Here is a 12,202-nt window from a genome sequence, read left to right as displayed (position 1 = left end):
GTTACTGACTGGCTGACTAGCTGGTGACTGACTGACTGGCTGACTGGTGACTGACTGGCTGACTGGCTGGTGACTGACTGACTGGCTGGTGACTGACTGACTGGCTGGTGACTGACTGACTGACTGGATGGCTGGCTGACTGGCTGACTGACTAACTGGTGACTGGCTGGCTGGCGACTGGCTGGCTGGTGACTGACTAACTGGTGACTGGCTGGCTGGTGACTGGCTGGCTGGTGACTGACTGACTGACGGACTGGTGACTGACTGACTGGCTGGCTAGTGACTGACTGACTGGCTGGCTGGTGACTGACTGACTGGCTGGCTGGTGACTGACTCACTGGCTGGCTGGTGACTGACTCACTGGCTGGCTGGTGACTGGCTGGCTGGTGACTGACTCACTGACTGGCTGACTGGCTGATTGCCTGGCGACAAGAGACAGATCACTACAGATGACGCCAGATCCACTCCTCTCTCTCTGAACCATGTCACCTAGTGTATAGCAGAGATGTGTTTCAATACCAAGAGAAGGTGACAATCATTTCTACTTCACCACTGAGACTCAAAGTAGATCTGCACTGAGAACAAATTGCAAGGTAAAGGTCACCCTCTCTGGTCAAAAGTAGTCCACACCACAAAGGGAAAAGGGTACTGATTTCGGACGCGGTCTATATGTTGTTTGTGATGAAGAGTTTATTAAAACGCTCTCCCCATTGAGAGCCCTCAGCTCACCTTCACTATTATGAGTCCTGCAGGATTCACAGACACGTTGTTCTAGAATCAATGGGTCTATGTTCTAGAATCAATGGGTCTATGTTCTAGAATCAATGGGTCTATGTTCTAGAATCAATGGGTCTATGTTCTAGAATCAATGGGTCTATGTTCTAGAATCAATGGGTCTATGTTCTAGAATCAATGGGTCTATGTTCTAGAATCAATGGGTCTATGTTCTAGAATCAATGGGTCTATGTTCTAGAATCAATGGGTCTATGTTCTAGAATCAATGGGTCTATGTTCTAAAATCAATGGGTCTATGTTCTAAAATTAATGGGTCTGTGTTCTAGAATCAATGGGTCTGTGTTCTAGAATCAATGGGTCTGTGTCCTAGAATCAATGGGTCTGTGTTCTAGAATCAATGGGTCTATGTTCTAGAATCAATGGGTCTATGTTCTAGAATCAATGGGTCTATGTTCTAGAATCAGTGGGTCTATGTTCTAGAATCAGTGGGTCTATGTTCTAGAATCAATGGGTCTATGTTCTAGAATCAATGGGTCTATGTTCTAGAATCAATGGGTCTATGTTCTAGAATCAATGGGTCTATGTTCTAAAATCAATGGGTCTATGTTCTAGAATCAATGGGTCTATGTTCTAGAATCAATGGGTCTGTGTTCTAGAATCAATGGGTCTGTGTTCTAGAATCAATGGGTCTGTGTTCTAGAATCAATGGGTCTATGTTCTAGAATCAATGGGTCTATGTTCTAGAATCAATGGGTCTATGTTCTAGAATCAGTGGGTCTATGTTCTAGAATCAGTGGGTCTATGTTCTAGAATCAATGGGTCTATGTTCTAGAATCAATGGGTCTATGTTCTAGAATCAATGGGTCTATGTTCTAGAATCAATGGGTCTATGTTCTAAAATCAATGGGTCTATGTTCTAGAATCAATGGGTCTATGTTCTAGAATCAATGGGTCTATGTTCTAGAATCAATGGGTCTGTGTTCTAGAATCAATGGGTCTATGTTCTAGAATCAATGGGTCTATGTTCTAGAATCAATGGGTCTATGTTCTAGAATCAGTGGGTCTATGTTCTAGAATCAGTGGGTCTATGTTCTAGAATCAATGGGTCTATGTTCTAGAATCAGTGGGTCTATGTTCTAGAATCAATGGGTCTATGTTCTAGAATCAATGGGTCTATGTTCTAGAATCAGTGGGTCTATGTTCTAGAATCAGTGGGTCTATGTTCTAGAATCAATGGGTCTATGTTCTAGAATCAGTGGGTCTATGTTCTAGAATCAATGGGTCTATGTTCTAGAATCAATGGGTCTATGTTCTAGAATCAATGGGTCTATGTTCTAGAATCAATGGGTATATGTTCTAGAATCTTTGATTACCCATCAGCCTAGATCTTTCCCTAGCTACCAAATGTGATCCCTCAATCTGGATTCAGGCCGGGTCATAGTACCATCCCCACTGCATCCCTGGTGTTAAATAACATGGTAAAGGGTACGTATAAAAATGAAAGACTGGGCTGCCCTCTTCATTGACCTATCGAAGGCTTTTGATACTGTTGACCACTCTTTACTAATTCAAAGATTGTCTGCAATTGGCCTGGATCAAGCACCATAAAATACCTGACAGGCAGAACATGATGGCGTTAAATCAGGTTTCCGTGACATTAGGAAAAGGTGTCCCACAGGGGTCGATGTTTGGTCCTGTACTTTTTACTGTCTGTATAAACAATATAGGTCTATCTGCGAAACAAAAAGTGTAACATGCCGTGCAGAAAGCCTTTGTTGAACTGAAATTGGTAGTGAACGCAGGTAAAAACCACCGGCTACATGTTCTTTTCAAATACACTTCTATCTGATGATTTATGCATTGGATGGTGTCCTCATTGACGGTGTCCTCGTTGACGGTGTCCTCGTTGACGGTGTCCTCGTTGACGGTGTCCTCGTTGACGGTGTCCTCGTTGACGGTGTCCTCGTTGACGGTGTCCTCGTTGACGGTGTCCTCGTTGACGGTGTCCTCGTTGACGGTGTCCTCGTTGACGGTGTCCTCGTTGACGGTGTCCTCGTTGACGGTGTCCTCATTGACGGTGTCCTCGTTGACGGTGTCCTCGTTGACGGTGTCCTCGTTGACGGTGTCCTCGTTGACGGTGTCCTCGTTGACGGTGTCCTCGTTGACGGTGTCCTCATTGACGGTGTCCTCATTGACGGTGTCCTCATTGACGGTGTCCTCGTTGACGGTGTCCTCGTTGACGGTGTCCCCGCTTATAAATATCTGGCCATCTGGATTGACAAAAAAAGGAATCTTTATTGATGAGTTATTGATGAGCATATTGATGAGTTAGTTAAGAATAAAAATGAATCCAACTTGATGTTCTGGTGCCTCTGAGGCAGTTCAACTTGATGTTCTGGTGCCTCTGGGGCAGTTCAACTTGATGTTCTGGTGCCTCTGGGGCAGTTCTAACTTGATGTTCTGGTGCCTCTGGGGCAGTTCAACTTGATGTTCTGGTGCCTCTGGGGCAGTTCAACTGGATGTTCTGGTGCCTCTGGGGCAGTTCAACTGGATGTTCTGGTGCCTCTGGGGCAGTTCAACTTGATGTTCTGGTGCCTCTGGGGCAGTTCAACTTGATGTTCTGGTGCCTCTGGGGCAGTTCAACTTGATGTTCTGGTGCCTCTGGGGCAGTTCAACTTGATGTTCTGGTGCCTCTGAGGCAGTTCTAACTTGATGTTCTGGTGCCTCTGAGGCAGTTCTAACTTGATGTTCTGGTGCCTCTGGGGCAGTTCAACTTGATGTTCTGGTGCCTCTGGGGCAGTTCAACTTGATGTTCTGGTGCCTCTGGGGCAGTTCAACTTGATGTTCTGGGGCCTCTGGGGCAGTTCAACTGGATGTTCTGGGGCCTCTGGGGCAGTTCTAACTTGATGTTCTGGTGCCTCTGGGGCAGTTCAACTTGATGTTCTGGTGCCTCTGGGGCAGTTCTAACTGGATGTTCTGGTGCCTCTGGGGCAGTTCTAACTGGATGTTCTGGTGCCTCTGGGGCAGTTCTAACTGGATGTTCTGGTGCCTCTGGGGCAGTTCTAACTGGATGTTCTGGTGCCTCTGGGGCAGTTCAACTTGATGTTCTGGTGCCTCTGGGGCAGTTCAACTTGATGTTCTGGTGCCTCTGGGGCAGTTCAACTTGATGTTCTGGTGCCTCTGGGGCAGTTCTAACTGGATGTTCTGGTGCCTCTGGGGCAGTTCTAACTGGATGTTCTGGTGCCTCTGGGGCAGTTCAACTTGATGTTCTGGTGCCTCTGGAGCAGTTCTAACTGGATGTTCTGGTGCCTCTGGGGCAGTTCAACTTGATGTTCTGGTGCCTCTGGGGCAGTTCAACTTGATGTTCTGGTGCCTCTGGGGCAGTTCAACTTGATGTTCTGGTGCCTCTGGGGCAGTTCAACTTGATGTTCTGGGGCAGGTCTAACTGGATGTTCTGGTGCCTCTGGGGCAGTTCAGCTTGATGTTCTGGTGCCTCTGGGGCAGTTCTAACTTGATGTTCTGGTGCCTCTGGGGCAGTTCTAACTTGATGTTCTGGTGCCTCTGGGGCAGTTCAACTGGATGTTCTGGTGCCTCTGGGGCAGTTCAACTGGATGTTCTGGTGCCTCTGGGGCAGTTCAACTGGATGTTCTGGTGCCTCTGGGGCAGTTCAACTTGATGTTCTGGTGCCTCTGGGGCAGTTCAACTTGATGGTCTGGTGCCTCTGGGGCAGTTCAACTTGATGGTCTGGTGCCTCTGGGGCAGTTCAACTTGATGGTCTGGTGCCTCTGGGGCAGTTCAACTTGATGGTCTGGTGCCTCTGGGGCAGTTCAACTTGATGGTCTGGTGCCTCTGGGGCAGTTCAACTTGATGTTCTGGTGCCTCTGGGGCAGTTCAACTTGATGTTCTGGTGCCTCTGGGGCAGTTCAACTTGATGTTCTGGTGCCTCTGGGGCAGGTCAACTTGATGTTCTGGTGCCTCTGGGGCAGGTCAACTTGATGTTCTGGTGCCTCTGGGGCAGGTCAACTTGATGTTCTGGTGCCTCTGGGGCAGTTCAACTTGATGTTCTGGTGCCTCTGGGGCAGTTCAACTTGATGTTCTGGTGCCTCTGGGGCAGTTCTAACTTGATGTTCTGGTGCCTCTGGGGCAGTTCAACTTGATGTTCTGGTGCCTCTGGGGCAGTTCTAACTTGATGTTCTGGTGCCTCTGAGGCAGTTCTAACTTGATGTTCTGGTGCCTCTGAGGCAGTTCTAACTTGATGTTCTGGTGCCTCTGAGGCAGTTCTAACTTGATGTTCTGGTGCCTCTGAGGCAGTTCAACTGGATGTTCTGGTGCCTCTGGGGCAGTTCAACTTGATGTTCTGGTGCCTCTGGGGCAGGTCTAACTTGATGTTCTGGTGCCTCTGGGGCAGGTCTAACTTGATGTTCTGGTGCCTCTGGGGCAGTTCAACTGGATGTTCTGGTGCCTCTGGGGCAGTTCAACTGGATGTTCTGGTGCCTCTGGGGCAGTTCAACTGGATGTTCTGGTGCCTCTGGGGCAGTTCAACTGGATGTTCTGGTGCCTCTGGGGCAGTTCAACTGGATGTTCTGGTGCCTCTGGGGCAGTTCAACTGGATGTTCTGGTGCCTCTGGGGCAGTTCAACTGGATGTTCTGGTGCCTCTGGGGCAGTTCAACTGGATGTTCTGGTGCCTCTGGGGCAGTTCAACTGGATGTTCTGGTGCCTCTGGGGCAGTTCAACTGGATGTTCTGGTGCCTCTGGGGCAGTTCAACTGGATGTTCTGGTGCCTCTGGGGCAGTTCAACTGGATGTTCTGGTGCCTCTGGGGCAGTTCAACTGGATGTTCTGGTGCCTCTGGGGCAGTTCAACGTGTTGATTAAGGACCTCTTTGCAGAGGAATTGATTGTTTTTCTTGAATGGCTTGTAAATCGTTTTATGATGCTGTTTTAGTAAATGGGATAAATTGTGTATATGCAGCGCTTGTGAAAGAGGCCTTGGTCTCAATGGGACTCCGTGTGGAAATAAACGTTCAATAAAAAATGTAATACTAACGATAACAACAATACGTTAGACAGAACCAAAGCTCCTAACAGGCACATCACAGTTCCCTGTGTAGAGGATAGGATCAATGGAGAAGCATAGTTACACATAACACTACTGTTGAGGGCTGGGGCAACTACACATACCACTACTGTTGAGGGCTGGGACAACTACACATACCACTACTGTTGAGGGCTGGGACAACTACACATACCACTACTGTTGAGGGCTGGGGCAACTACACATACCACTACTGTTGAGGGCTGGGGCAACTACACATACCACTACTGTTGAGGGCTGGGGCAACTACACATACCACTACTGTTGAGGGCTGGGACAACTACACATACCACTACTGTTGAGGGCTGGGGCAACTACACATACCACTACTGTTGAGGGCTGGGACAACTACACATACCACTACTGTTGAGGGCTGGTACAACTACACATACCACTACTGTTGAGGGCTGGGGCAACTACACATACCACTACTGTTGAGGGCCGGTACAACTACACATAACACTACTGTTGAGGGCTGGTACAACTACACATAACACTACTGTTGAGGGCTGGGGCAACTACACATAACACTACTGTTGAGGGCTGGTACAACTACACATACCACTACTGTTGAGGGCTGGTACAACTACACATACCACTACTGTTGAGGGCTGGTACAACTACACATAACACTACTGTTGAGGGCTGGGGCAACTACACATAACACTACTGTTGAGGGCTGGTACAACTACACATACCACTACTGTTGAGGGCTGGTACAACTACACATAACACTACTGTTGAGGGCTGGTACAACTACACATAACACTACTGTTGAGGGCTGGGACAACTACACATACCACTACTGTTGAGGGCTGGTACAACTACACATACCACTACTGTTGAGGGCTGGTACAACTACACATACCACTACTGTTGAGGGCTGGTACAACTACACATAACATTACTGTTGAGGGCTGGTACAACTACACATTCCACTACTGTTGAGGGCTGGTACAACTACACATAACACTACTGTTGAGGGCTGGGACAACTACACATAACACTACTGTTGAGGGCTGGTACAACTACACATACCACTACTGTTGAGGGCTGGTACAACTACACATTCCACTACTGTTGAGGGCTGGGACAACTACACATAACACTACTGTTGAGGGCTGGTACAACTACACATAACACTACTGTTGAGGGCTGGGACAACTACACATAACACTACTGTTGAGGGCTGGTACAACTACACATACCACTACTGTTGAGGGCTGGTACAACTACACATTCCACTACTGTTGAGGGCTGGGACAACTACACATAACACTACTGTTGAGGGCCGGTACAATTACACATACCACTACTGTTGAGGGCTGGTACAATTACCGTATAACCATGTAACCGACGGTTATGTATTTTGTGTGTTTGGAACCAACAGCTGAGTATGGTTGAGTGAGATAGAAATACAATGAATAGAACAGACTTGGAACCTCTAACCCTGGCAATATAACTGGTCACCTCATCCGCTCTCTAAGGCTGCCTGGTATTGTGATGCAATAATCGCCATGGTAATGTAGAATATTCATTCAAATGATGTTTAATTGATGTGGCTCACGCATTCTATTCATTACTTTTCTACGGCAGCACATTCAGTCAGGAGCGGAGGATAAAATGTACACGCATGGTGAATGTTACCGTATGGGCTGAAACACTAAGAACGTGCCCATTACATCAGCAGAGAAGCGTATCTCCTAGTCACACGTGTTCAGTTCTAGCTGTGAGCAGCTCTCTGCAAATGCCAAAATTGTCATTTCAGTCGTGCTGCTGTGTTGCTGTGCCTCTGTCTCCCTGACGCTTCCACACAAACAATAGGCCCGCTCTGGCAGGATTAGAGGTGGGAGGGAGAGGTGGGAGCTGTGGGGGGGTGTGTGTGTGTGTGTGTGTGTGTGTGTGTGTGTCTGTGTGTGTCTGTGTGTGTCTGTGTGTGTGTGTGTGTGTGTGTGTGTGTGTGTGTGTGTGTGTGTGTGTGTGTGTGTGTGTGTGTGTGTGTGTGTGTGTGTGTGTGTGTGTGTGTGTGTCACGTCACAGTGGGAGCTGTCTGAGGTGAGGAGAATCTACTGCAACTCAAACAAGTTTCAGGTTTATATGTATATATATATGTCACGTACACAGGTGAAGTGAAGAGCCTTTCCTACCAGCTCTAAACACAACTACCCAGCAATCCATACGTCACACCAGGAATACAAACAACAACAACACTAGAAAGTAAGTAAACATACTATATACAGGGACAGTTCCATATTAACAATGTACAGGGATACTGGAGTGATGGAGGTAGATATGTATAGGGGTAAGGTGACTATATACAGGGACAGTTCCATATTAACAATGTACAGGGATACTGGAGTGATGGAGATAGATATGTATAGGGGTAAGGTGACTATATACAGGGACAGTTCCATATTAACAATGTACAGGGATACTGGAGTGATGGAGGTAGATATGTATAGGGGTAAGGTGACTATATACAGGGACAGTTCCATATTAACAATGTACAGGGATACTGGAGTGATGGAGGTAGATATGTATAGGGGTAAGGTGACTATATACAGGGTCAGTACCATATTAACAATGTACAGGGATACTGGAGTGATGGAGGTAGATATGTATAGGGGTAAGGTGACTATATACAGGGTCAGTATCATATTAACAATGTACAGGGATACTGGAGTGATGGAGGTAGATATGTATAGGGGTAAGGTGACTATATACAGGGTCAGTACCATATTAACAATGTACAGGGATACTGGAGTGATGGAGGTAGATATGTATAGGGGTAAGGTGACTATATACAGGGTCCTGTGCCAGTGTGTAGGGTCAATACCACAGCAGACCAATACCACAGCAGACCAATACCACAGCAGACCAATACCACAGCAGATCAATACCACAGCAGACCAATACCAGAGCAGATCAATACCACAGCAGATCAATACCACAACAGATCAATACCACAACAGACCAATACCACAACAGATCAATACCACAGCAGATCAATACCACAGCAGACCAATACCACAGCAGATCAATACCACAGCTCACAGCAGATCAATACCACAGCTCACAGCAGATCAATACCACAGCAGATCAATACCACAGCAGAGCAAGAGGAGAGACGTGCACAGTGCACTGTTATTATGCACATAAAGGCATAACAAAGCGTTCCACCGTTCAGTGATGACCCACCCACCTAAGCAGGTTCTTACCGGATGTCCTGGTCGGTGACTATGAAGGCCTTACAGAGGGGCTGCGACGTGTTGAGCCAGATAGCTGGGTTCTTCTCTGCAGCCGAGGTCGTCTGGCCCGTGATGGGGGAGGAGCTCATGTGGAGGGCGCTGGCGATGGCCGTGAGGAGAGTCTCGTCTGACGTGTCTGGACCCACGCCTGATACAGGACAACACGACCGCAGGAACACGGTCACAAACAGAACAATAGGCAGAACACCCCAACCTCCACAGACAGACTCACATAACTCATTGTTAGCTTAAATCACTCATTATGGCATTGACTTTTAATTACATTTTCGCATGACTCTTTCTTCTATAGTTGCTGCATTGTCTAGGAGGTCAACCTGTCTAGGAGGTCAACCTGTCTAGGAGGTCAACCTGTCTAGGAGGTCAACCTGTCTAGGAGGTCAACCTGTCTAGGAGGTCAACCTGTCTAGGAGGTCAACCTGTCTAGGTGGTCAACCTGTCTAGGTGGTCAACCTGTCTAGGTGGTCAACCTGTCTAGGTGGTCAACATGTCTAGGTGGTCAACCTGTCTAGGAGGTCAACCTGTCTAGGTGGTCAACCTGTCTAGGTGGTCAACATGTCTAGGTGGTCAACCTGTCTAGGAGGTCAACCTGTCGAGAGGTCAACCTGTCTAGGAGGTCAACCTGTCTAGGTGGTCAACCTGTCTAGGTGGTCAACATGTCTAGGTGGTCAACCTGTCTAGGTGGTCAACCTGTCTAGGTGGTCAACATGTCTAGGTGGTCAACCTGTCTAGGTGGTCAACCTGTCTAGGAGGTCAACCTGTCTAGGTGGTCAACCTGTCTAGGTGGTCAACCTGTCTAGGTGGTCAACCTGTCTAGGTGGTCAACCTGTCGAGAGGTCAACCTGTCTAGGAGGTCAACCTGTCTAGGTGGTCAACCTGTCTAGGTGGTCAACCTGTCGAGAGGTCAACTTGTCTAGGTGGTCAACCTGTCTAGGTGGTCAACCTGTCGAGAGGTCAACTTGTCTAGGTGGTCAACTTGTCGAGAGGTCAACTTGTCGAGAGGTCAACTTGCCTAGGTGGTCAACCTGTCTAGGTGGTCAACCTGTCGAGAGGTCAACCTGTCTAGGTGGTCAACCTGTCTAGGTGGTCAACCTGTCTAGGTGGTCAACCTGTCTAGGTGGTCAACCTGTCTAGGTGGTCAACCTGTCTAGGTGGTCAACCTGTCTAGGTGGTCAACCTGTCTAGGTGGTCAACCTGTCTAGGAGGTCAACCTGTCTAGGAGGTCAACCTGTCTAGGTGGTCAACCTGTCTAGGTGGTCAACCTGTCTAGGTGGTCAACCTGTCTAGGTGGTCAACATGTCTAGGTGGTCAACCTGTCTAGGAGGTCAACCTGTCTAGGTGGTCAACCTGTCTAGGTGGTCAACATGTCTAGGTGGTCAACCTGTCTAGGAGGTCAACCTGTCGAGAGGTCAACCTGTCTAGGAGGTCAACCTGTCTAGGTGGTCAACCTGTCTAGGTGGTCAACATGTCTAGGTGGTCAACCTGTCTAGGTGGTCAACCTGTCTAGGTGGTCAACATGTCTAGGTGGTCAACCTGTCTAGGTGGTCAACCTGTCTAGGAGGTCAACCTGTCTAGGTGGTCAACCTGTCTAGGTGGTCAACCTGTCTAGGTGGTCAACCTGTCTAGGTGGTCAACCTGTCGAGAGGTCAACCTGTCTAGGAGGTCAACCTGTCTAGGTGGTCAACCTGTCTAGGTGGTCAACCTGTCGAGAGGTCAACTTGTCTAGGTGGTCAACCTGTCTAGGTGGTCAACCTGTCGAGAGGTCAACTTGTCTAGGTGGTCAACTTGTCGAGAGGTCAACTTGTCGAGAGGTCAACTTGCCTAGGTGGTCAACCTGTCTAGGTGGTCAACCTGTCGAGAGGTCAACCTGTCTAGGTGGTCAACCTGTCTAGGTGGTCAACCTGTCTAGGTGGTCAACCTGTCTAGGTGGTCAACCTGTCGAGAGGTCAACCTGTCTAGGTGGTCAACCTGTCTAGGAGGTCAACCTGTCTAGGAGGTCAACCTGTCTAGGTGGTCAACCTGTCTAGGTGGTCAACCTGTCGAGGTGGTCAACCTGTCGAGAGGTCAACCTGTCTAGGTGGTCAACCTGTCTAGGTGGTCAACCTGTCGAGGTGGTCAGCCTGTCGAAAGATCAACCTGTCGAGAGGTCAACTTGTCTAGGTGGTCAACCTGTCGAGAGTGGAACCTGCAAATAAGCCTTTCATTCGACTGTGTTCTTCATGTATATCAGCTCATTAGACTGTGTTCTTCATGTATATCATGTATATCAGGCCATTAGACTGTGTTCTTCATGTATATCAGCTCATTAGACTGTGTTATCTATGTATATCATGTATATCAGGTCATTCGACTGTGTTCTTCGTGTATATCAGGTCATTAGACTGTGTTCTCCATGTATATCATGTATATCAGGTCATTAGACTGTGTTCTTCATGTATATCAGGTCATTAGACTGTGTTCTTCATGTATATCAGGTCATTAGACTGTGTTCTTCATGTATATCAGGTCATTAGACTGTGTTCTTCATGTATATCATGTATATCAGGTCATTAGACTGTGTTCTTCATGTATATCAGGTCATTAGACTGTGTTCTTCATGTATATCAGGTCATTAGACTGTGTTCTTCATGTATATCAGGTCATTAGACTGTGTTCTCCATGTATATCAGGTCATTAGACTGTGTTCTTCATGTATATCAGGTCATTAGACTGTGTTCTTCATGTATATCAGGTCATTAGACTGTGTTCTTCATGTATATCATGTATATCAGGTCATTAGACTGTGTTCTCCATGTATATCAGCTCATTAGACTGTGTTCTCCATGTATATCAGCTCATTAGACTGTGTTCTCCATGTATATCATGTATATCAGGTCATTAGACTGTGTTCTTCATGTATATCATGTATATCAGCTCATTAGACTGTGTTCTTCATGTATATCAGGTCATTAGACTGTGTTCTCCATGTATATCATGTATATCAGGTCATTAGACTGTGTTCTTCATGTATATCATGTATATCAGGTCATTAGACTGTGTTCTCCATGTATATCATGTATATCAGGTCATTAGACTGTGTTCTTCATGTATATCATGTATATCAGCTC

The 12,202-nt window shown here is 47.4% G+C and overlaps 1 protein-coding gene across 2 annotated transcripts in view; it reads right to left on the bottom strand.

Moving 5' to 3' along the window:
* The window catches only part of LOC129813088 (methyl-CpG-binding domain protein 2-like), a 109,688-nt gene that overhangs the window by 29,480 nt on the left and 68,006 nt on the right, over positions 1-12,202 (bottom strand). For both annotated transcript variants that reach the window (XM_055865263.1, XM_055865272.1), the window contains exon 5: positions 9,048-9,225. In XM_055865263.1, coding sequence (XP_055721238.1) covers positions 9,048-9,225 — 178 coding nt within the window. The remainder of the gene's footprint in view (positions 1-9,047; positions 9,226-12,202) is intronic.

Source organism: Salvelinus fontinalis, chromosome 2, assembly GCF_029448725.1.
Source record: "Salvelinus fontinalis isolate EN_2023a chromosome 2, ASM2944872v1, whole genome shotgun sequence".
Lineage (NCBI taxonomy): Eukaryota > Metazoa > Chordata > Actinopteri > Salmoniformes > Salmonidae > Salvelinus > Salvelinus fontinalis.
This window is presented reverse-complemented; position numbering and strand designations above follow the sequence as displayed.